The sequence below is a fragment of the Haliotis cracherodii genome, unplaced genomic scaffold (genome assembly GCF_022045235.1).
Source record: "Haliotis cracherodii isolate W230 unplaced genomic scaffold, xgHalCrac1.p SCAF_14, whole genome shotgun sequence".
Taxonomy (NCBI): Eukaryota; Metazoa; Mollusca; class Gastropoda; order Lepetellida; family Haliotidae; genus Haliotis; species Haliotis cracherodii.
Window position 1 is genome coordinate 6,706,701 of NW_027266269.1, and position 25,128 is coordinate 6,731,828.

At 38.1% G+C, this 25,128-nt stretch overlaps 1 protein-coding gene across 1 annotated transcript; it reads right to left on the bottom strand.

Annotated features, from left to right (window-relative positions):
* Positions 1-2,964: 2,964 nt before the first annotated feature.
* Positions 2,965-10,952, bottom strand: LOC139460191 (NAD(P)H-hydrate epimerase-like). Its single transcript, XM_071241703.1, has 3 exons — positions 10,944-10,952; positions 5,250-5,517; positions 2,965-3,923 (listed from the first exon to the last, which is right to left on the bottom strand). The coding sequence occupies exons 1-3, from the start codon at positions 10,950-10,952 to the stop codon at positions 3,688-3,690; spliced, it is 513 nt and encodes a 170-aa protein (XP_071097804.1). The 3' UTR covers positions 2,965-3,687.
* Positions 10,953-25,128: the final 14,176 nt, after the last annotated feature.

The window sequence follows — 25,128 nt, forward strand, 5'->3', positions numbered from 1 at the left end:
AAAATTGGACCTTTTTACAGTTAAAACCCCGTTAATCCAGACAGTTCTTTTCCCAGTGAAAATATTCAGATTAACAAATGTCTGGGTTAACGAATCGTGGGTACAATAGTGAAACTTCGGTTATATAAAGACTTTGCAATAGTAATAATCCAAAATGAACATCACAGATTATAATGACAATTGGTGTGAGAAACTGAATTAACAGAATTAGGAAATCTGGTTTCGGGACAAATTTTGGTTTTAAACAACAACTTTTATATCCTCTTCACTTGTCCAACAGCTTGATTTATTAGTAAGAGAAAGATACAGCACTCAATGTGACAAAAATGCATCTTTATACTAATGTTGTGATATATATATATATATGTGACACTAATATACCATTTTGTATGGACTGAGTCTCACGACACCTACAAGGATCTTGACTACAGATTATTGCAATATGTCCAAAATTCCTTGATTGGTCACACTCAACATAAACAGTGATTACAATTTATTACCATTACGTTCAACTTAATGTTACAACAGCAAATTATTTTCCCGAAGTCAGTTCTGATCATGCGACAAAGGACACGTTAAAGAACAAAATGGCTGCTGTCAAACTCGTGTCATGGTGACATCACAATAAGAACATGGAAACTACATCATCTGATCACCAGCTTGGTATGGACACAGAATAGGAGTTCTGCAGTATGCAGACAGGAGGAGTTCTGCAGTATGCAGACAGAAGGAGTTCTGCAGTATGCAGACAGGTTCAAACATGTCTAAGCAGGTTTTCCCAAGTCAGCTACGGAATGGAGGCCATTTTGTAATTAAGGCGTGTCCTGTGTCACATGATCAGCAACAGTTAGAAACGGAATATGGTTAATTGGAACCGGATATTGACAAGATTTATTACTGGTATTTCACTCACATCAATTTTCACCTAACACCTAAAAACACTGTACAGACAAAGTTCAAAAGTACAGGATTTCTTTCATTAGTTGGTTTACGGAATTTTCTTGGAGTGAGTGAGTTGGGTTTACCACCACTTTTAACAGCATTCCAGTTATATCACGGCGTGTCAGCTTTATGTGGGAGGAAAGCCGGAAGTGATGCAGGTCTCAGATGTTTACCACTTCGGTGAAGCCCACGAACATGGGTATGGTGCTGTCAAACCTAGAAACATAATCGGGGCGAACCGGGATTCAAACCCACAACCACAGGTTTCTGGCGTGCCCAAGGGACGCAACTCTGCACAGTGAATAGCGGCGCCTTTGACGACTGGGCCACACGTGCCCCCGATTTTTCTTGGATGGTCTTGATGGTCAAAATAGAATTATTAACAATAGAGTCCGTAGGATGTGAAAATGAAATATATTATTTTTGCACTCAACCTAAATCTGCACGGCAGTATACAAACCGGATGTTGATTTCATTGCGTGATATTGATTGGACTATGCATATGACTCGGCAATTACAGCCTAGTCTGGCAAGGGTGGTAACTGGACTTTTGTAGTAAGTTAACTCCCTTGCCTCTGGAAGATGAAACAACTAGTCCGATATATTACCCACTAAAATAATGGAGATTAACAGGCTCCGTGATAGTTAAAAAAATCTAGAGTTTGGCAAGGGTGGTAACTGGACTATTGTAGTAAGTTAACTCCCTTGCCTCTGGAAGATGAAACAACTAGTCCGATATATTACCCACTAAAATAATGGAGATTAACAGGCTCTGTGAGAGTTAAAAAAATCTAGAGTTTGGCAAGGGTGGTAACTGGACTTTTGTAGTAAGTTAACTCCCTTGCCTCTGGAAGATGAAACAACTAGTCCGATATATTACCCACTAAAATAATGGAGATTAACAGGCTCTGTGAGAGTTAAAAAAATTTTTTTTCCTCATTTCTGACTTTTAGGGTTGATGGGTCCGTAAACCAAGTAATGAAACATAAGACATCAAAAATACAAATGGTTGACTGTGACACAGAATCGAGAACTAACAACAGAATATAAAACATCAAAAATACAACTGTAAGCTGTTACAGAGCTGAGAAGTACAAAAAGAATATAAAATGTTATCCAAAAACATGCACTTTAGCGCAGAGATGTCATATACATAAGCTGATGAAGCTTAATACATCATCATCATCATCATCATCATCATCATCATAATAAGTCTTAACAGACTAAGAAGCAATTGGTTCAGTGATCAAAAGAAGCAGGATGAATTTTCATTACTTTGATCAACTAAGAGGTGTGCATAACAAAATTCAGATAAAATTTCAGCTAGGGTCATTTGATAATCTTTAGTCCTAACACAATTTTGGAAGCCAATAGTCTAGAGGAACGTACAGTGTTCTTGTAATGTCTGGAGGAACGTAGTTTTCTTGTAACGTATGGAGGAACGTAGTGTTCTTGTAATGTCTAGAGCAACGTACAGTGTTCTTGTAGCGTCTGGAGGAACGTACAGTGTTCTTGTAGGGTCTGGAGAAATATAGTGTTCTTGTAGGGACTGGAGGAATATAGTGTTCTTGTAATGTCTGGTGCAACGTACAGTGTTCTTGTAGGGTCTGGAGGAACATACAGTGTTTTTGTAGGGTCTGGAGGAACATAGTGTTCTTGTAATGTCTGGAGGAACATACAGTGTTCTTGTAGGGTCTGGAGGAAGGTAGTGTTCTTGTAATGTCTGGAGGAACATACAGTGTTCTTGTAACATCTAGAGGAACGTACAGTGTTCTTGTAGCGTCTGGAGGAACGTACAGTGTTCTTGTAGCGTCTGGAGGAACGTACAGTGTTCTTGTAGCATCTGGAGGAATGTACAGTGTTCTTGCAACGTCTGGAGGAACGTACAGTGTTCTTGTAGCGACTGGAGGAACGTAGTGTTCTTGTAGCGTCTGGAGGAACTTAGTGTTCTTGTAATGTCTAGAGCAACGTACAGTGTTCTTGCAACATCTGGAGGAACGTACAGTGTTCGTGTAGCGTCTGGAGGAACGTACTGTGTTCTTGTAGCGACTGGAGGAACGTAGTGTTCTTGTAGCGTCTGGAGGAACGTACAGTGTTCTTGTACAAAGGTATCAATGGTATCTAAGACATTTCTAAAAATGACTCAATGTCATATGTAGGTCGTTCAAAATGATACATGGAAGTCACGAATACATAAAAAAGAAAGAAGTGGTGCTTAACTTTTTTCAAGGTGTATATAATAGTATTACGTTGAGAGACTCAGTAGTATTACAAAAAAAACCTGAATCCGCATCTGCATCTTAACAGCATCACTTTTGTATTCTCCCACAATAATGGTGCATCGAGCAGCCATTTCACTGACAGCTTGAATGTAAAAAATAAACAGACACTAAACAATGTTTACAAAATTTAATTGTTATTTTCAGAGACGGGTTTAATCAAGATGTTGTGCTGTTGTGTGAGCAAAAACAGAACTCCATTGTGACATTAAGGTCACATGAGACTTTAATTCTTCAAGTCTTTTAGTATGGCTTGATGACTACCTCTAAATTGAAAAGCATGATATAACTAAAGCTGAAAGCAGAATAAACCCAACTAAACCAACCATTAACATAATTTCAACTGATGCACAACAATTCTACACCAAACCTTTTCTCTATACATTGTTTGGAAAGGACAGAGATGATATACACATTTCAAGCTATCAACAAACAGCAGGAGGTCAATTGATGGCAGCGGAGAGAATCACTTGGAACTTTCTGCAGGTTCCGTGGTCTGTGTTTTCAGTTCTATCACACACTCTGTGCCTGGGTAGGCAGGAAGATTGAGACTGTAGCGTTGTTCCAGCGTCTTCGGCACGAAGCGGCCGCCCAGGTAGTGGTGTTTGCCCCTGAAGTGGCGGGCACACAGTTTGGGTGCCGTCAGCGAGATGAGCAGCTCTGGGTGGATGCCATCGGGGTCGCCGCTTTCTACATCCCATCCTGAAAATAGTGAGTGATGGAGTGAGTTGGGTTTAATGCTCTAACCCAGACTCTCCACAGACTATGTTACCTGAAGGTACATCAATACTTGGACCAGCTCTAACCCAGACTCTCCACTGACTATTTTACCTGAAGGTACATCAACACTTGGACCAGCTCTAACCCAGACTCTCCACAGACTATGTTACCTGAAGGTACATCAATACTTGGACCAGCTCTAACCCAGATTCTCCACAGACTATGTTACCTGAAGGTACATCAATACTTGGACCAGCTCTAACCCAGACTCTCCACAGACTATGTTACCTGAAGGTACATCAATACTTGGACCAGCTCTAACCCAGACTCTCCATAGGCTATGTTACCTGAAGGTACATCAATACTTGGACCAGCTCTAACCCAGACTCCCCACAGACTATGTTACCTGAAGGTACATCAATACTTGGACCAGCTCTAACCCAGACTCTCTCCAGACTATGTTACCTGAAGGTACATCAATACTTGGACCAGCTCTAAACCAGGCACTCCATCAAGGTACATCAATTAGTGTATCGTGATATGTATTGGATCTCACAGTTAGTGTACCGTCCCAGCCCTACTATTTACCTGAAGGTACATCAATTAGTATGTCGTCCCAGCCCTACCATTTACCTGAAGGTACATCAATTAGTGTATGGTCCCAGCCCTACTATTTACCTGAAGGTACATCAATTAGTGTACCGTCCCAGCCCTACTATTTACCTGAAGGGACATCAATTAGTGTATCGTCCCAGCCCTACTATTTACCTGAAGGTACATCAATTAGTGTATCGTCCCAGCCCTACTATTTACCTGAAGGTACATCAATTAGTGTATCGTCCCAGCCCTACTATTTACCTGAAGGTACATCAATTAGTGTACCGTCCCAGCCCTACTATTTACCTGAAGGTTCATCAATTAGTGTACCGTCCCAGCCCTACTATTTACCTGAAGGTTCATCAATTAGTGTATCGTCCCAGCCCTACCATTTACCTGAAGGGACATCAATTAGTGTATCGTCCCAGCTCTACCATTTACCTGAAGGTACATCAATTAGTGTATCGTCCCAGCTCTACCATTTACCTGAAGGTACATCAATTAGTGTACCGTCCAAGCCCTACTATTTACCTGAAGGTACATCAATTAGTGCATCGTCCCAGCCCTACCATTTACCTGAAGGTACATCAATTAGTGCATCGTCCCAGCCCTACCATTTACTTGAAGGGACATCAATTAGTGTACCGTCCCAGCCCTACTATTTACCTGAAGGTACATCAATTAGTGTATCGTCCCAGCCCTACCATTTACCTGAAGGGACATCAATGCTGCAGATGTGGACATCGTCTTGTATCTTCTTCAACTTCTCCAAGATGGAGGCAAACTCGGGGCGGGCAGGTCCCTTGAAGCTGAATCCGAACAGCGCATCTACGATGAGGTTATAGGAGTCTTTGATGAGCTGGGGGTCGGAGGGGAAGAAGGACAAGAAGGGCATGTCCATCCCCTCACACTGGCGGCGCAGGCTCTCAAACAGGGGCTTGTTGGGCTGCTTCGGGTAGAAGATGGAAGGCTTGAAGCCCTGCAAGTCAGAGTATGGAGTTGGTGAGAGGGGGATATTGAGTGTTATAGCTAAAATGGATAGAGCGGGCCACTGCAACTTGATAACGCCCTCATATTGATTGACGACGGGCCATTATCACGCCTGTTGTTAGGTGACGTCATTGGATAGGGACAGGTGATGTATATAGCGTTAAGGCTTGAGATCCTGCAAGTCAGTGTATGGAGTTGGTGAGACGGTGATATTGAGTGTTGATCAAAATTAATTTGCTTGTAGGTTAACAATATACAGGCTATGACAGTAAATAATCGAGTCTGGACCAGACAATCTTGTGACTGATATCGCTCCATACAAATGGAATATGATTACATCCAATCAACCAAGTCAAAGATCCTGATCACATCATCTTTTGCTTGTTTGTTTGATGTTAAACGCCGCATTCAGCAATATTCCAGCTATATGACGCTGATCTGTACACAGAGTCTGGACCAGACAATCCAGTGATTCACATCATGATCTGTGCAAATGGGATACAATGACATGCGTCACCTAAGTCAGTGAGTCAGACAACCCCATCCCGTTAGTTACAACAAAGCATGGGTTGCTCAAGACCCATTCTAACCTGGATCTCCACAGGGGTGTAATGTTATGAGAAAACCCAGTTGTGTTACGATTTCTTGAGTTGTGTAGTTTTTTCAATAATATTAATGCTGGGCTAGTATATACAACCAGTAATTATCTATTTTTTTGGCGAAAAACCAGAAAGTACCAGTAAAGGGAAAAAGTGAACTGAGCTCAAGACGGGGGCGTCCAAAGAGACAATACATTTAACAGGTGCAGATAGAGACTACCCATTTAACAGGTGCACATTGAGACTATCCATTTATCAGGTGCAGATAGAGACTGTCCATTTAACAGGTGCAGATAGAGACTTTCCATTGGACAGGTGCAGATAAAGACAGTCTCACATACACACCCTAAAACAAAAAATATCCGACAACAATACTTGGGCAAGTCTAGCGAGTCTGCAATACTTGGGCAAGTCTAGCAAGTCTGCAATACTTGGGCAAGTCTAGCGAGTCTGCAATACTTGGGCAGGTCTAGCGAGTCTGCAATACTTGGGCAGGTCTAGCGAGTCTGCAATACTTGGGCAAGTCTAGCAAGTCTGCAATACTTCGGCAAGTCTAGCAAGTCTGCAATACTTCGGCAAGTCTAGCAAGTCTGCAATACTTGGGCAGGTCTAGCGAGTCTGCAATACTTGGGCAGGTCTAGCGAGTCTGCAATACTTGGGCAAGTCTAGCGAGTCTGCAATACTTGGGCAAGTCTAGCGAGTCTGCAATACTTGGGCAAGTCTATCGAGTCTGCAATACTTGGGCAAGTCTAGCGAGTCTGCAATACTTGGGCAGGTCTAGCGAGTCTGCAATACTTGGGCAAGTCTAGCGAGTCTGCAATACTTGGGCAAGTCCAGCATGTCCACACTTGGGTAAATCTAGCAAATCTGCAATATTTGAGCAAGTCCAGATTTCTTCAGTTTCACCAAATGAAGGACCAGTGAGGATCTGGGTTAGAATAGGTCTTAAGCAACCCATGCTTGTCCTATTTCTTATTTCCCTTGATTATACCCATTTATATCCGGGACAGAATAGGTCCTTAGGTCTTGATGTTCATTCTTAAGAGGCGACTAATGGGATCGGGTGGTCAGGCTCACTGATTTGGTTGATGCATGTCATTGTATCCCAATTGTATGGATAGATACTCGTGATGTCAATTACTGGATTGTCTGGTCCAGTCTCGATTATTTACAGACCGCCGTCATATGGCTGGAATATTGCTGTGAACTGATTAATATGTGTCCACCCATCTCTACATAGTCATCTCATATTTACCACTTAAAACACCAATGGTGACCCTTTCCACACAAAAAACCCATAAGATAGAAAAGGATACTGTATTCCCTTATCCACAGAGCTTTACCCAAATAACCTTACTCCACAGGGATTATCACACAAGTACCCACAAGCCAGTGTCTCCTGTAAACAACCAACCCTTCTGCTGACACCGTGACAAGTCTGATCTACCGGAGTTCTCACCTGAACAGGAAAGAAAGGTTGCAAGCGATATTCTCACCTGATTAATAAAGGGGGATCACACAGGTGTGTGTGGGGACATACAGGTAGAGGATAGAGCTGTCGCACCAACAATAGGCTTGAAAACATTGGGCTGATCTTTCCTGAACTACTTGATCTTAATCCTGTCTCTGATGGCAACTTGAGCAAGTTAAGATGCTGGATCATACTTGCATGTATAGACATGAAGATTTGGTTACAAAAGCAACTGTTACTGTTATAAGTGGCTATTATATTTGTATACGTGGCACATCTCTACAGTAACATTTCAAATATAGACTATTTTTAAATTGTAGTTGGTTGGTTTGTTGTTTAACGCTGCACTCAGCAATATCCCAGCTATATGACGGCGGTCTCTAAATAATCGAGTCTGGACCAGACAATCCAGTGATTAATATCATGAGCATCGATCCACGCCATTGGGATACAATGACATGCATCAACCAAGTCAGCGAGTCTGATCACCCGATCCCATTAGTCGCCTTTTACAATTTGAAAAGGATACAAAATGTTTCAAATATCATATTATTATTACTCCTTCATTTTATAAAAACATTTTGAATACATTTCACATGATAAATATCCATCATCTGTTAGAATAAGCGTAATGTTCTTTATTTGGAATGTTCGAGTTCAGAGTGCAACACACCCTCTTACAAACTTGATCAATCCCACACAAAATGCAACAAGAAGCAAGACTGTTTCACATTTCAACAAATGTTTACCCTCTAGTATATCCGCTTATCCCACTGTAATATGTTCATGGTGGGATAAAAGAAATGTATCACATGCCCCAAATACTTCCCATTAGCCTTGCACAAGTCTCTAAGGCAATACTGATCAGTTGATAGCATAATTTCTAGATTATATAAATAATAAGAACAAGTTGATACCTCCAATGTTTAAGCCTTATGCAGAGGAAGATTCATCTGGTGTGGCCCATTCTGTACGCTGTGATATGAACCTGTTCATTCAAACATACCTGAATGTGGTACAATCGATATATATTCCAGACCAATTTTACCCGTGTATACCTGAAGGGTCAACTTTTTGTGGGTGTCTGTCGGGCCTTATGCAGAAGATGATTTGTCTGGCAATGGGTATTGTGCAATAAGTGGAGTGCAATTGTTCATTTTATGTTGGTTTCATGTGGTACCTCCAATGTTTAACCCAGCTCAAATTTTGGGACCCTCTCTGGGGGGTCTAGCGGCCCTTATGCAGAGGACAATTTGTCAGGTATGGGCCGTGTTGTACTCAGTAACATGTACCTGTTCATCTAAACTTACTTTCATCTGGTACTTCGAATGTATACTCTGGTCAAATTTTACCAGAGTGTCCACTGAGTGCATTAAGGGTCAACATTTGGGGGTGTCTGGCGGGCCTTATGCAGCAGACGATTTGTCTAGCAATGGGTTTTTTATTCTTAGTAGAGTGAAATAGTTCATTTTATGTTGATTTCATGTGGTACCTCCAATGTTTAACCCAGCCCAAATTTTGGGACCCTCTTTGGGGGTGTCTGGCAGGCCTTTTGCAGAGGAAGATTTGTCTGGCGTGGCCCATTCTGTACTCTGTGATATGTAACAGTTCATTTACACTTACTTTCATTTGGTACCTCCAATGTTTGATCCAGCCCTTGAATGGCCCCTTCTTTTGGGGGGCCAGGGGCCCTTGGGTTACACAGTAAATGTTCCTGTGTTCGGATATTGGTACCTTGTTCGTTTGACCAAAGTGCTCTGGGCTGCCGGTCTATACCCCGCATCTTAAACAACAGACAGACAGACAGACTTCTTGATGCAAGTATCGACCATGGAGTCACACACTAAGTAAAAAATATCGATTCCTACTTTAAAAACTGTTATACCACTAATTAGTAGTGAAAATTAGTAATGAAAATAAGTAGTGAAAACATAAATATTTTCATCCACTGCACCACACTTGAGACTGTCATCTGTAAATCGTTAGTGTGCCAGGTATTTGGCCAGCAGAAGATGATTTTTATGTCGGGTACACACCACTATGGTCAAATCAAACTTGTTGCCATGGGAATTTTTTAAATTTTTTTGCTAAAAATCCCTGAATAGCAAAAGGCACCAGTTGACAACCTGGTCTTTGTGTGTTCACAGTTTCAAGAAAGAGTACCTATTAATTTTAGAGGTATGATCCAGACAAACACACCATTATGAAAAGCCCTAAATTCAAACTTGTTGCCATGGAAACAGAAAAAATATAAATTTTAAACACCACTAAGTAGGAAAAGGTCCGTTTGACAAACTGATCTTTGAAAAACCGAGTGAAAAGTGTCATGAGTGAGTGAGTTGGGTTTAACGTCGCTTTTAACAGTATTCCAGTTATATCACGGCATGTCAGCTTAATGTGGGATGAAAGCCCAAAGTGATGCAGGTCTCAGACGCTTACCACTTCGGTGAAACCCATGAGCGTAGGTATAGTGCTGACAAACCTAGAAACACAATGGGGGCGAACCGGGATTCGAACCCACAATCATAGGTTTCTGGTCTGCCCAAGGGACGCAACTCTGCACAGGTAATATCGGCGCTTAGTGGGGTCTTTAACAACTGGCGCTTTAGACTGATTGTTAGTTTAGTTATATAGTTTAAATAGGAGACCTTCAATTGTATCGTCCTTAACTGGGTGACCCTTCAATAGTTGTGTTGAGTGTACTTGTATAACTATTTCTACCGGGACATTGAAGAATGTTTGACTGATTGCTTAAAAAGAGATGTTCTTTTTGCTACGGAAACACCTTATAAGCCCACAAAAAAGCCAAAGCACTTGGTTCCAAACTAACATAAGAGGTGTCTACTCTACAGTGGGACTAAATCAAACTTCAAAAGAAAGAAGGTTTATCTCCATAAACAAAGGGCAAACTAATCACGAGGTCACGAGAGCTCCAGACAAGCTTTGTATTTGAGTAAAATGGGTAAAATAAATCATTATAATCCAATCAAAATTGAGAAGAAAAAACAATAATATAACTACTCTAATACCATGCGTAACAGGCAATCTTTTTGTTCCAAAGGGAAATAACTCTCCTTTTGAAAATATATAAGCGGGGATCTAACCTGTCGCTTCTGGTCTGGTTTTCGGATCTATGCACACTGCGACAACTAGTAACATGTAGAGATGCAATTACCTTCTCAGCCTGCATACACAAATATCCTTCCTGGTCTTTATTTACTGACTGCATGTGAGCTTCACTTATACATAAACTCCACTTGAATGAACAGGGGTAATATGAAAATGGGTCACATTCAAAACACTGTACCACAGTCATGTTATGAGATTTTGCGAGATGTTATTCACCTCCGGCATTTTTTCAAATGTTTATACCCAAAGAAAGTTATAAATACCCAAAGGGATTAAAAACATGTGTGAGTATATTTTCAATGGGTAAAAAAAATAATTTTTGTGCGCAATTTCCAGAACTTTTCCATGACGTCACGTCACGTGTGAGGATATTGCAGTCTATGATGACAAGCCGAGAAGGTAAGTTGACATTTTCTTTCCCTGTCTCATCCAGACAACAATCAGATATGAGAAACTGTATTTTCCTTACACTGAACATTCAATGTTTTTTTCTTTACAATACATTGTTGTTAAGAAAAGTTCTTTCATCCAAGTGAAGGAGTTGATGTGATAAAGCGAAGTTAATAGAGCCTGATCACTAAACATTAACTGATACATTAGGTAACTTGATTAGCTGGTTGTACAGTGTGTCGTGATTCTTATTCTCAAGTATAATAAGATTAACGACACCAATACAAAGATCACTGAGCCAACTCGCCTGATCACAAACACAGTATTCAAAATGTCGGTTACCGTTGAATGCATCTCTGAATGAATGGCCTCTCTTCCAACGGTTGTCAGAATGGGACGGAAGTCACGTTTCAACCCTGACTACTTTGAACATAATCATTCAGAAAATTGTTGTGAAACGACGACATGCAAATCAACAATATGCTATTCAAATAACTAACAGTGGAAAATATCTTGGTTTCAGAGAATACAAACGAAAAATTTAACTCAAGTGGGAAATTCTTACAGAGAAAATTTCAAGCCGATCAAGGTAAGTCATTCATCACTCAAAAGGCTGACCATTTTATATTCTGGGATTTCAAAATCAAAACAATAGTTATCATTGTTCATAATTCTAAGAATACTACCTCTGTTGCATAATTTCAATAATCCTGTATTTGGGTTGTAATAACACTATAGCTAAAGTTTTAGATTTTCAACAGAAGTCATCTTCTCTTGTCAACTATATATTAAGAGTTGGTCCCCGTAAAAAGGACAATTCATACAGCTCTTCCTTGTACAAAGGCGGGACAGTTCTCACTTCAACAATATGATTGAATGTTGTAAAAACATGTACTATCACGCCAATGTCATTTTCAATACCACAGTTCAGGAAGTTTCCACTATCAGAAATGGGGAAGTAAAAAGCAATAAGTATGAGTCATGAGTTGTTCCTGTAAAAAGGAAAAATCATACAGCTCTTCCTTGTACAAAGGCGGGAAAGTTCTCACTTAGTAGTATAGGTAATAGGGGTTCTGGACCACTTCCACTGGAGCCAGATTTATATACCTATACTGCTACTACAGAGGGATTTTTCATGCAAAAATGATGATGGGATTCAATGATCGTCATGACTCATATTAAAATCTCTAATTGGTTTGAATTCTACCCAATCTATTTATCTCATTTTGGTAAGCCCTTTTCCTTTCATAAATAATTTGAAACCATTTCTTGTCAGCACCGTGACTCTTACATAAACAGTGACTACCTTTAACTCCAATCCCACATACAGAACAAGCATGATTAATATGCCCTTTTCTAACTAAAATGGAATGGATTCCACAAAAATCTGCAATTCAGTTTTTTCCACTATTTTCTGATTGGCCCATGCATATGAATTTACATCTTGATGTGCCTCTCGCCATTGTGATAAATATACACTTCTAGTATCATTTGTCTAAATGCGTGTCATCAGCCAAGTCCTGCCCAGCCTAACATGAGCAATCAGCAAGTCAGCACTATTTATAGCTGAGTAGTCAGGGTTATTAATAGCGGAGTAGTCAGAGTTATTAATAGCTGAGAAGTCAGGGTTATTAATAGCTGAGTAGTCAGGGTTATTAATAGCTGACTAGTCAGGGTTATTAATAGCAGAGTAGTCAGGGTTATTAATAGCTGAGTAGTCAGGGTTATTAATAGCTGAGTAGTCAGGGTTATTAATAGCTGAGTAGTCAGGGTTATTAATAGCTGATAAGACTCAACCCCGACATAGTGTGGTGACAGGTCATAGCTGATACGCAATAGATCATGGCTTATGCATAATAACATAGCTAAATATTGACACACCAGTCAAACGCTATCTCTCAGTGTTTTTGAGCCTCTGACGGTGTATAAAACTGACTTATTGTTGGCCTCTGTATTGGGTCAAGTTTCTTTCCATAAACAAGGAAGTATTCGTGCATAGCAGATTCAACATCCTTAGATGTTTGATTTAAATGCCCTTGCTTACGCAGTTCATCATTAATAAAATCTAATCTCAACATCCTATTTCTGGCCCATTGTGACTGGGCTATTTCGAGTTGTTCTAATTATTATGTCTTTTCTGCTCCTCTCCTCTCATACTAGAAAATAAAAAATTACTCCCAGAAAAAGCTAGAGCATTAACAATAGCCCCACCAACCATCATGATGCCATGATATGTTTATAAAATATTCAAATGTGTAATTTCTTCATTATGTCTTCTGGGATAAGCCCTTGTTTTATAAGCACTGCCAATCCTATATCAAGAATCATCATACTGATATCATAACCATTAAAATCTAGCTTGGTTGGTGTGGCAATAGTAATCATTTTCGCTATACGTGCATAACCAATGGCCAAGCCACTGACCACTGCTGAATGATACGTTGCGTTTACTAACATGTTACCATCTGTAACTGGAGTAGTCATGCTTTTACAACATTACATGAGGGCTTAACTCTAATTGAACTTGTGATGCAATCGCTGGTGACATTTTCTCTTCTCCGGTCTCATAAAAAAAAACATACCACCTCTATAGCAACAACCCCAAGTTTAAGCCCAAGTTTTAATTGTGCTATGTTCAATAATTGAATTGTGGACCTTTGCCTTCCTCGCTAGTGCACCCTTCCTACCAGCTGCGACTTTTAGAGGATTTTTAGTCACTCTGGCTTGTTGTTGTGGTTGTGCAATCTGTGATTGTGGTGTTTTGTTGTTCACTTGTTGTGCAGTCGGGGTTTGTACTTCTTGTTGTTGCGTATGCACAATCGGTGTCACTTGAGTCTCCATTATTAGTAAGTGGGCACGTATGTTTTAATCTACAATACCTAGCCGTTATAAAAGCGGTGGTTACCGGAGCTCAGAAAATTCTGTATCTATGATAAAACTCACAGCTTACTGCACTTATAGTGTGTTCGATGAAAGGGTCTTTCTCGAGAAATTCGCATAAATACATGCGATGTTCTGCCGGGATAAGAAGAAACATACTAGCTACGACTGTGTATAGTTGTAACATAGTCGAACCTATTATTTTAGTCATGGTAGCTCCCAGTTTAGACTCGTAACGCGCGTACAGTTTTTTAATTTCTTCGTCGATCATGTTATCAATTTTTTCAGTGGTATAATTTCCTCCCAAATATTGGGAACATTTCCCACCAGCTACCAAAGCCGCGAGTCTTTCTCTATGTTTTGTTCGATAAGTTCATCGCATTCCATAATGTAATACTTAAGGAGATATTTAAGTCTAACATAATGGAATACGGCATATCCAATACAGCCTGAAATAATAAACTGTTGCAAAAGAATGAGGATTTCAAACCACATTATTAAATAAAAACCGCTAATGTTCAATTTATCATATTTTTGCTATATTTGCTAAATTTTGCTATATTTGCTATATTTTTGCTAAATTTTGCTCAGCAGTTGCTATATTTTTGCTAAGCAGTCTCTAAATTTTGCTATGCATATTGCAAAAGCAGCTGGTTGATTGGTTTTTAATACGAGTTTACAGTGCTTCGTATCTAACAGTTTTCTTACTTTATCTCGTTCGAGCTTGGTATAAATAATACCCATTTGGTCTGCTCTCTGAGTTCTTTCAGGACAGAGTTGTATTTTTGAGTAAGTACCCAAACGCTATGCTGAGTATGCCTATCGGAGAATGCTAAATAAGAAAGCATATCTTTCTATTTGGTAAGTCCTTACTTGCACTGCAGTTGTCTATTATCCTCTTCCCGAGGTAAGTGAGTTAACTGACTATAAAAGTCCAGTTTCCACCCTTGCCGAACTAGGCTGGTATTATGGAGTTACATTTTGGCTGGACTAACGAGTCTATGCATAGTCCAATCAAAATTGTGCACCGAAATTGAAGAGTGAGAAGAGTGTCATGCAGATTTCGGTCGACTGCAGGATTTGCAAAGCATGTGCACCGCTAACTCGTTGTCAACAGATATTTCCTAAATCTTTTCATGTTTTTAAACAAGGTTCTCATGTGATTTGATGCACTTTGCGATGTAAGACTCGTTTTATCACAAAATAGATCTTATCGATCAGATCGTCTTGACTGGGCACCACCGTTTTGTTTGAAACAAATGCAAGTGATACGAGAGGTTGAATCTGATTGGCCAATAGGAGAGGCATAGAAAGGACATAACTCGCAATAGCCACTGGTGGCGCTACGATCGAGCCCAGGAATTCCAGCCTTGTTCGGCATGGCTGGAAACTGGACTTTCGAATTCAGTTAACTCTCTTGCCTCAGGAAGAGGTCTATTATAAAAAGGGTTGATTCTCCTTTGATTTTTTTTAGACATACTCGTAAACAACCCGGATCAACTTTGTACACCTCAGGATCATTCATTACCCAATCTCTTGATAGGTATGTTTTATTAACGCTTATAGTCTGGCACAGAATAATAATATGGTCAAAAACATCCCGATAATGACTTTGAGAGCATTTTAAATGGTAAATCATCCAAATCAGTTCATTAGGAACTATTTATCCAAATCATGAGTAAACCAGTCGCGACTCTGCCTATTATAAGCCTACTATCACAGATCACGAGTAACCAATGAGTGTTCAGAAAAGTGTATAGATATTACCTCAAAGTTTATTTACGCTGTCCTTACAGACAATAGCCAAGTCTCTTGTTAGACTTTGTTGCGTTAGCGAGCATATCGACTCACTGCAGCTAGTGAACCCTAGTGGGTTAGGGTTGGACAGCTGGGTAGAAGCCAGAGATTAGAGCCCCTTTATGAATCACTTGAAAATGGGCATTTTAATATCAGAGACAACAGAATGTTTCAGAAGATAGCTAAGGTCATAATAAAAATGTAGTTTAAAAAATGGATAACGCGAAAAAGAAAAGAAAAGGCACAACGTTGCCAAATCAGAACCAGAAACATACCACTATACATAGCCTAACAGTCACACATTGCCTTTTTCAGAGAGTGACAACTCATCCAATCAGCCAGGGCCAGAATTTGCCCCAAGCCCCACCACTGGTGAGTAATAGTCCACTTAACTTTTCAAAAGGAAAACAAAAGTGTTTCATATATTTTCCCTCTTAGAAAAACATATTCCAAGTTTTGACAGAATAAGCGGTGACCACTGTCACTATCAGATGTATCATGGTCTTTAGCGAACATGTCCTGGAGTTTTATGGAGTGGTCTGGTGACTTCTAACATTCATCATGACCAGACTGTCCTAACTTGGTAGGAATATATATCACCATTGTATCTGAATGGTCAGTATTGTATTCAAGATTCTGAAACTATCTTTGACTAACAATGTGATGAAATAGAGAATACTACACTCATTCTCCTAAGATACTAACAAACCAAAACACCAGAGACCTACTAGTATATTCTCGCCTAACAGTCATACGTTTTTTCAGATCCTGATGACGTACAAGATGAGCCAAGGGAAAAACTTCTCCGCAATCCTTCTACTGGTAAGTAGTATTCTACTCAACTTTTGAAAAGCAAGATTTGGCTGTTTTAATACAAAATTATTTATTTTGCCGGTTATAGAAATAATGTTTCTTGTTGTGATATTGTCACTATGAGACATATCAGGACCTTGAACCAACCTATAATGGAGTTTTATGGAGTGGCCTGGTGACTTCTTAACATTCATCATGTCAACACTGTCCTAACTTGGTAGGAATATATATCACCATTGTATCTGAATGGTCAGTATTGTATTCAAGATTCTGAAACTATCTTTGACTAACAATGTGATGAAACATGCATATCATATGTGTTACTTTGTTCTATCATAAAGTCTGTTCACTTTGATCATAAGTTAAAATCCCGGATTCCACCTGATTATGTTGCTAGGTTTGTCACCATACCTGTGCTCGTTGGTTTCACCTACGTCTCTTCAGGCTTTCCATCCACATTAAGTTGGAACACTGTTTGAAGGGATGTAAACCCAACTCACTCACTTGGTCAAGGTCATTTCCACTTAACTTTTCAAAAGGAAGAAAAAAGTGTTTCATATATTTTCCCTCTTAGAAAAACATATTCCAAGTGGTGAATAGTTGGTGAACACTGTCACTATCAGATGTACCATGGCCTTGTAATATGTACTGGAGTTTTATGGAGTGGCCTGGTGACTTCTAACATTCATCATGTCCAGACTGTCCTAACTTTGTAGGAATATATATCACCATTGTATCTGAATGGTCAGTATTGTATTCAAGATTCTGAAACTGTCCTTGACTAACAATGTGATGAAATATAGAATACTTCACTCATTCTCCTAAGATACTAACAAACCAAAACACCAGAGACCTATATTCTCGCCTAACAGTCATACGTTACCTTTTTTCAGATCGTGATGACACATCAGATCAGTCAAGGGGAGAACTTGACACCAATCTTTCTGCCAGTAAGTAGTATTCTACTCAACTTTGAAAAAGCAAGATTTGACTGTCTTAATTCAAAATTATTTATTTTCCTTGTAATAAAAGTAATATTCCTTGTTGTGATATTGTCACTATGAGACATATCAGGACATTGGACCAACCTAAAATGGAGTTTTATGGAGTGGCCTGGTGACTTCTAAATATTCATCATGTCCAGACTGTCCTAACTTTGTAGGAATATATATCACCATTGTATCTGAATGGTCAGTATTGTATTCAAGATTCTGAAACTGTCCTTGACTAACAATGTGATGAAATATAGAATACTTCACTCATTCTCCTAAGATACTAACAAACCAAAACACCAGAGACCTATATTCTCGCCTAACAGTCATACGTTACCTTTTTTCAGATCGTGATGACACATCAGATCAGTCAAGGGGAGAACTTGACACCAATCTTTCTGCCAGTAAGTAGTATTCTACTCAACTTTGAAAAAGCAAGATTTGACTGTCTTAATTCAAAATTATTTATTTTCCTTGTAATAAAAGTAATATTCCTTGTTGTGATATTGTCACTATGAGACATATCAGGACCTTGGACCAACCTAAAATGGAGTTTTATGGAGTGGCCTGGTGACTTCTTAATATTCATCATGTCAACACTGTCCTAACTTGGTAGGAATATATATCACCATTGTATCTGAATGGTCAGTATTGTATTCAAGATTCTGAAACTATCCTTGATCAACAATATGATGAAACATGCATATCATATGTGTCACTTTGTTCTAACATAAAGTCTGGGCACTTCGATCATGGGTTAAAATCCCAGATTCGCCCTGATTATGTTTCTAGGTTTGTCACAATACCTGCGCTCGTTCGTTTCACCTGCGTCTGTTTGAAAGGATGTAAACCCAACTCACTCACTTGGTCAAAGTCATTTCCTTAATGCATAATGTACCAACATTACTTATCTTGCTTTCTGTTAAGAGAGTTGTTTCCGTGTAGGTTCTTGCTTGATAACAGTGTTAGAACCTACACCAAAACGTCGCTCTTATTTGTAATGAAGAAGTTGTTCATCCATAAATTGTTATCCTTACTTAGTACTCCAACTTCTAAATGCCTATCAAAGAAGTTAACCGTTAAATATCAAAATAGATTTCAGAGATTTCCATCTAGTGGTTAAGATTTTCAACAGAAGTCGTCTTCTCTGTCAACTATATATTAAGAGTTGTTTCTGTAAAAAGGAAAAATCATACAGCTCTTCCTTGTACAAAGGCGGGAAAGTTCTCACTTCAACAATATGATTGAATGTTTAAAAACATGAACTATCACGCCAATGTCATTTTCAATACCACAGTTCAGGAAGTTTCCACTATCAGAAATGAGAAGTGAAAAGCAATAAGTATGAGTCAGGATTAGATAAAATTATAGAAATGTACTTTAAATCCGGTCATTTTCAGTCACTTGGTTATGAAATTAAAGCTCAAAATGTTTGGAATTTGTCATCATAATAAAATAAATGGACAGATATTTCAGTCAATTTGTAAAATACTGAATATTTAGGCATTTAATAAACTGTCTTTCACACACTGACTATGACATATACACACAATAATATAACCTATGCTCAGGTGAAATATTTAGTTTGTGTTAAAATAGTGTAAACAAAAATTGCACAATACCAAGCAAGTGACTTTTCAAAACTTTGTCACCAAAGATACCTACATTTCCTTATTATTTCAAAGACAAAACTATTATTTTTACTTTGTTGATCAATGTAATGATACGATCTTATACTATCAGTAAAAGCGACACATGTGCCTTCTGTCATAGGTCACAAACTAGTCAAAATTTCTGGTATATCATCCGGGTACTCAATGGAAAATACAATAAAGGCAACAACCAGACCCGGGCCATTGCTGTAGATCAGTGCCCCCTTAGAGTTAATTGGAGTGATACCTAAATGGCTGACAAGCCAAAAAGTCCATATAATCTTACACACACACACACACACACACATGACCTGAGCAGACACAAGAGGCAATGTGATATTCTTCTTAATTTCTTCTGTATTTTATTATAGGTTAATCCTTTGAAGAAAGTGGGTTGTTTATACATTAGAACCTCATGCCCAAATATGGGTGTATTCCGTCTGCTTAAAACTACATATATAAACACTTACTTTTGGCAAATCCACTGTGCAAGATAACAGTGATTAATCAATCAACGATTTTCGATTAATATTTTCATGGATGTTTTTTTTTGTAACTGGTCCTTACGCTCTTGCTGCGATGTCATACAAAACATACACTTATGTTCTTGGATTAAGATAGAATAATTACCCCCGAAAAGAGAAATGCCAAATGGGAACCTTTGTCAGGTATTCTGAGTGGAGCTACCACTAATTATACCGGTAACATTAAGTGAATGACAACAAATACAACACAAAAAGACAACACTGTAGTAGCATTCGTATTATCCATGTAATACGAAATCCAAAATCTGAAATACTTTCAATGTGGATGCTTTTTTACCATTAAACTACAACCATCAGAGTTTTTTAAAATATTAATAACGACATCGGATGTGCTTCCACCGTTCTTTTTGTTTAGGTAGAAGAAATTAATTGAAGAGGTCTATTATAAAAAGGGTTGATTCTCCTTTGAATTTTTTTAGACATACTCATAAACCACCCCGGATCAACTTTGTACACCTCAGGATCATTCATTACCCAATCTCTTGATAGGTATGTTTTATTAACGCTTATAGTCTGGCACAGAATAATAATATGGTCAAAAACATCCCGATAATGACTTTGAGAGCATTTTAAATGGTAAATCATCCAAATCAGTTCATTAAGAACTATTTATCCAAATCATGAGTAAACCAGCCGCGACTCCGCCTATTATAAGCCTACTATCACAGATCACGAGTAACCAATGAGTGTTCAGAAATGTGTACAGATATTACCTCAAAGTTTATTTACGTTGTCCTTACAAACAAAAGCCCAGTCTGTTGTCAGACTTTGTTGCGTTAGTGAGCATATCGACTCACGGCACCAAGTGAACCTTAGTGGGTTAGGGTAGAAGCCAGAGATTAGAGCCCCTTTAAGAATCGCTTGAAAAGGGGCATTTTAATATCAGAGACAACTTAATGTTTCAGAAGAAAGCTGATGTCATAAAAAAATGTAGTTTAAAAAATGGATAAAGCAAAAAAGGAAAGAAAAGGCACAACGTTGCCAAGTCAGAACCAGAAACATACCACTATACATAGTATTGTGGTATAACATTTATACTAAGTTATCCTATAATAATTAGATCTACATCAAGTGCTTTTATGAGTTATCATGGTGTAATATTTATACATCATTTCATATAATAATAGTTTAGCAAGTAATACTTATCATCAGGTAAAATGCATATATAAAATATCAGTAGTTTCAGTTATAGCTTTTTAAATAGATGCTAGCCTAAGGTAATGGGAGCGCATCTTCTAGAGATACTATTCAATAAAACAAGGGTTACGTCTACATAGTTTAATTGATTTGAAGCTTTTAGATAAATGCTAGCCTAAGGTATCAAGATCCCATCTCCCAGGCAAAGGATATGTCTACTTAGTCTTATAGATTACCTTGAACTATTTTATTTAAGTATATCTGTCATCACCTTCTGGGGTATATTAGAATAACATTACTTCAATTAAGACTCATTAAGGATTAGCCCCCGTACAAGCTTGTCTATAGTGCATTAAGGATTAGCCCCCATACAAGTTCGTCTATAGGGCATTAAGGATTAGCCCCCATACAAGCGCGTCTATAGGGCATTAAGGATTAGCCCCAACACAAGCTCATCTAATTGACCTTTTTCACACTTTCGCCATCTTGGATCGAAAACGAGGCTTGGAGAGCATAGCTCCATGCAGTGTGAGTCGCATCAGCTGATAGGGAACAGACAGCATGTTGTGCATTTCACTGGTGGACATTTCAAACAAACAAAAAATGGTATCCTCTGTATCTAATACATAAGATATTTCATATTTAATCCTGAGGTCCAACTTAAATATGCCTGTAACACACTGGAATTTGCATTTTGCTGTCAGGATCCCGGAAGTGAATGGAAAAGTGCATTTCGAGATACATATTTCAGAAATAGATTGTTTTATCATAACCTCGTCGGCATATAGGTACAATGTGACAGTACATTCAATCACAGAAACACGTCAATGTACTTTTGCAAAATTGCTCAGTCAATGCGTGGCTTGCCGAACTCGAGATCAAGATCGAGATCATGTTTATTTCACGTTTCATAGTGGTGTTTGCTGCACAACGCGCTATCGTTTTGCCATGAATCCAGTTGACAAAAGACACTTTTTCTGCTATGATTTTCATTTTAACATATTACAATGTTAATTATGAAAATAATTCGTGTGTCAAAATAAATATTCAGAAGGGGCGATAACTCTATTCAGTGTGTACAATAAACAGATGATACTTTACTTGTTCTTCAAACATCACTTCCTTAACTGATTACTGCCGATTGAGATTGCACCATGCACGACAAAAGTAATAATGTGTGAACTGTTTAAAACAAGTTAAAGGAAACTAAAAATTGATAAATATAATTAAGGCATGATATTGAAGAAATATAAGAATTGATACAACTATCAACTTCTTGAACACCCTGACCTAATCCTGTATGATGATAGGTAATTGTATATCAAAAGGAAGCTACTAATACATTTATCCTGAATAGTTTGAAAATGTCTTGATCAGATATGAGTACAAATAAAATAACAAAAGATAAAAAGAAATAAACTTCAATTGGTAATCAAGCCAAGATAAAATATATGTATTGGTACAAATTATGTTGATGGAACAATCTTGATTTCTCATATTTAACAAAGAAAAACAAACTAAAATTTTCATATCTTTATTTCTCACAATATAAGTTTTCAAAACTTAAAATGGATTGGGTGTCTTTGTCAGTCAAAAGCACCTAATTAAATTCCAGGAGAAAATAATTTTCTTGCTTGTAAACAAATGGTACAATGTGCTTTTTAAGTGTCTGATAAATATTGGCCATGTTGTTTTGTGAGTGAATAAGGCTTTTCACTTCCTCGTCCTTTGACAGGACGCACATTGTAACCATTGTGTTACTGTCAGCAGAAAGCTCCTCCAGACATCCGTCACCCGGATACTAGTACTTCATTGTGGTGACTTGCTGGCCTGAAATGAATAATTCAATAATATTGTAATAATATTCCTACTTCAATAACATTTTTTATAAACAATGCTTATTCAGCTTCTCTCAAAATATTGCTTATTTAGAAAACAACATTCTTCTGAAATAGAGAAGTTTAAGGAAAATTAATCACAGTGTGTAACATTTGCTACTTAAGAACAATCTTGAAGGCATCAATTCATCTGATATGTCTAAAACTCAAACAGTATATTCTTTGTAAACAGTAAACTCAACAGATGCATCAATTTAATGACAGTGTACTAAAGCTCTTTATATCAATGTCACACAGAAATTCACTCTTGTTTTAATGAAACAAGTTTTGATATTTGTATTACCTGTATGTATTTAATCATGAAATACTTTGTTTAGTCTGACAATGCTGAAAACATACTTTCGATAGAGTGAAATAAATAAGATTTTTATTAAAATCAGGTGAAATATCACGTTTTGTCACACCTACAGTCAGTCTGCCTCATTGAATCTATGGTTTTCTGAGTAAGGTCACGAAGATCACAAAGAAAATATAAGACTTGAATTTATTTTGTCAAATGCAATGTTTATCTCTTCATGTGGTTTACTAAAGTTGATATCTTGACTTGAAAATATTAACTTTGTCAGATCACAAGATGAGATATTATTAAACATATTTTATTGTCCAAAAAGACAAAGGGATTGGGCACAAGGGCAGCACTTATTACCGCCTTCTCCCTATATACAGTTATACATAATATTGCATAATGAAAATGAACAATTTATAGTTGAAACTTCACATTGTGGAAACATAGTGCACAATATATATACAGTGCTCATATGATGGATATGTACAATGTCCTTGAAAGTGAAGACAGCGTGCATCTCAGACATATCCTAATATTATACATTTTAGTGTTGAATATAGATTTAACAATATTAATGATTAACAGTTTGGAAAAAATACTATGCTAGCTACTGAATCTGTTAGTCGTTTCTATAAATTTGTGTACAGACAAGAATATTTTTGTATTCAGGAAAACATCTAAGTTTGGATCACCAAAAAGAATACTATGTAGAGTTTTTTGTCCTCCAAGATTGTCGATAGCTGTCAGTAATGTCTCCCTAAAATCATAATATAAGGTACATTCGAAGAAGAAATGGAATGAATTTTCACAAGGAGCATGCTATACAAGGAGCATGAGATAAATTCATGCTATCATCGTTATTTGACCAGGAAAACAAATTTCTTCTATGTATTTATATTTTTTTATTTTTCTCGTTTTGATTGAATTATAAAAAAATATCAAAATAATCACACCACTTGACTTGATTGAAATAAACTAAAGTTCTAAAGATTGTTAACAATAGTAAAATATTACATCATAACAATATAATTATTGCAAAATGACACAGTAAACTATATTCTTACATATAAATTGATATGATAAATAATCAATAATACATGGCAATTGCTTGCACAAAAGAAATCCTTTTGTTTTAAAAGTTTCAAAACATGTTTGTGGACATAAAACCAGATGGGTTTCACAATTAAACAAAGGGAATTAATGAGTTATGATTGCAATACGCATGGGAATTAAAAATAATTCTGTTTTGTGCAGCAAACAACAACAAACAATGCGATATAATATCATAATTTATTTACATTTGGCGACAAAGGGGGGCTACCTCGGTTGCTGGTGCTAGTGGGTCGTAAACCCGAGTGATAGGAATAGAGAAAGAGTACCCCGAGGATCGTGGATCCTGGGTTGATAGCTTGTTAGTGGGTCGTCAACCCGAGTATTGTTGTGGATTAATCTGGGATCTAGGATCCCAGTATTAGTGGAGAGGTACCCTTGGAGGTCGTGAAGCCCCGGGTGTTAAGTTAAGGAGAGGTATATGGTATGAGTTGGGGGCTACAGACGCCCAGTTGGGGGCTACTGACGCCCTGCCTGATGGAGCAACCAAGGCAGCCTCACGAGGTGGTATGAAGGGGATGGATGGTGGGAGAAGCATAAACGAGATGGCTTTGATAGGAACGAGAATGAGCGGATGGTAGGTGAAGGGTTAAATAGGCTTTAGTGAGTGACGTCAGAAGCATGGGTTTGCGCATGCGTTGCCGACAAAGAATTGAATTGTGGGATAGGTAAAGTGTAACCTGATCCATAGCAGAAAAATGGAGTACGATGTACAAGTGATGACAGTTCATAATAAAATATACGACGTTGTAGGATACATAAAGCGCAAGAAGCTGCGGCTAAGGTACTAGTGGTTTGTGCACAATATGTCCTCACTTAGCACATAGTGGATTCCTTATACTGTGCTCTACACGGTTGGGTACTACAGACACTACAGAAGAATCCTGAGATGCTTTGGCAC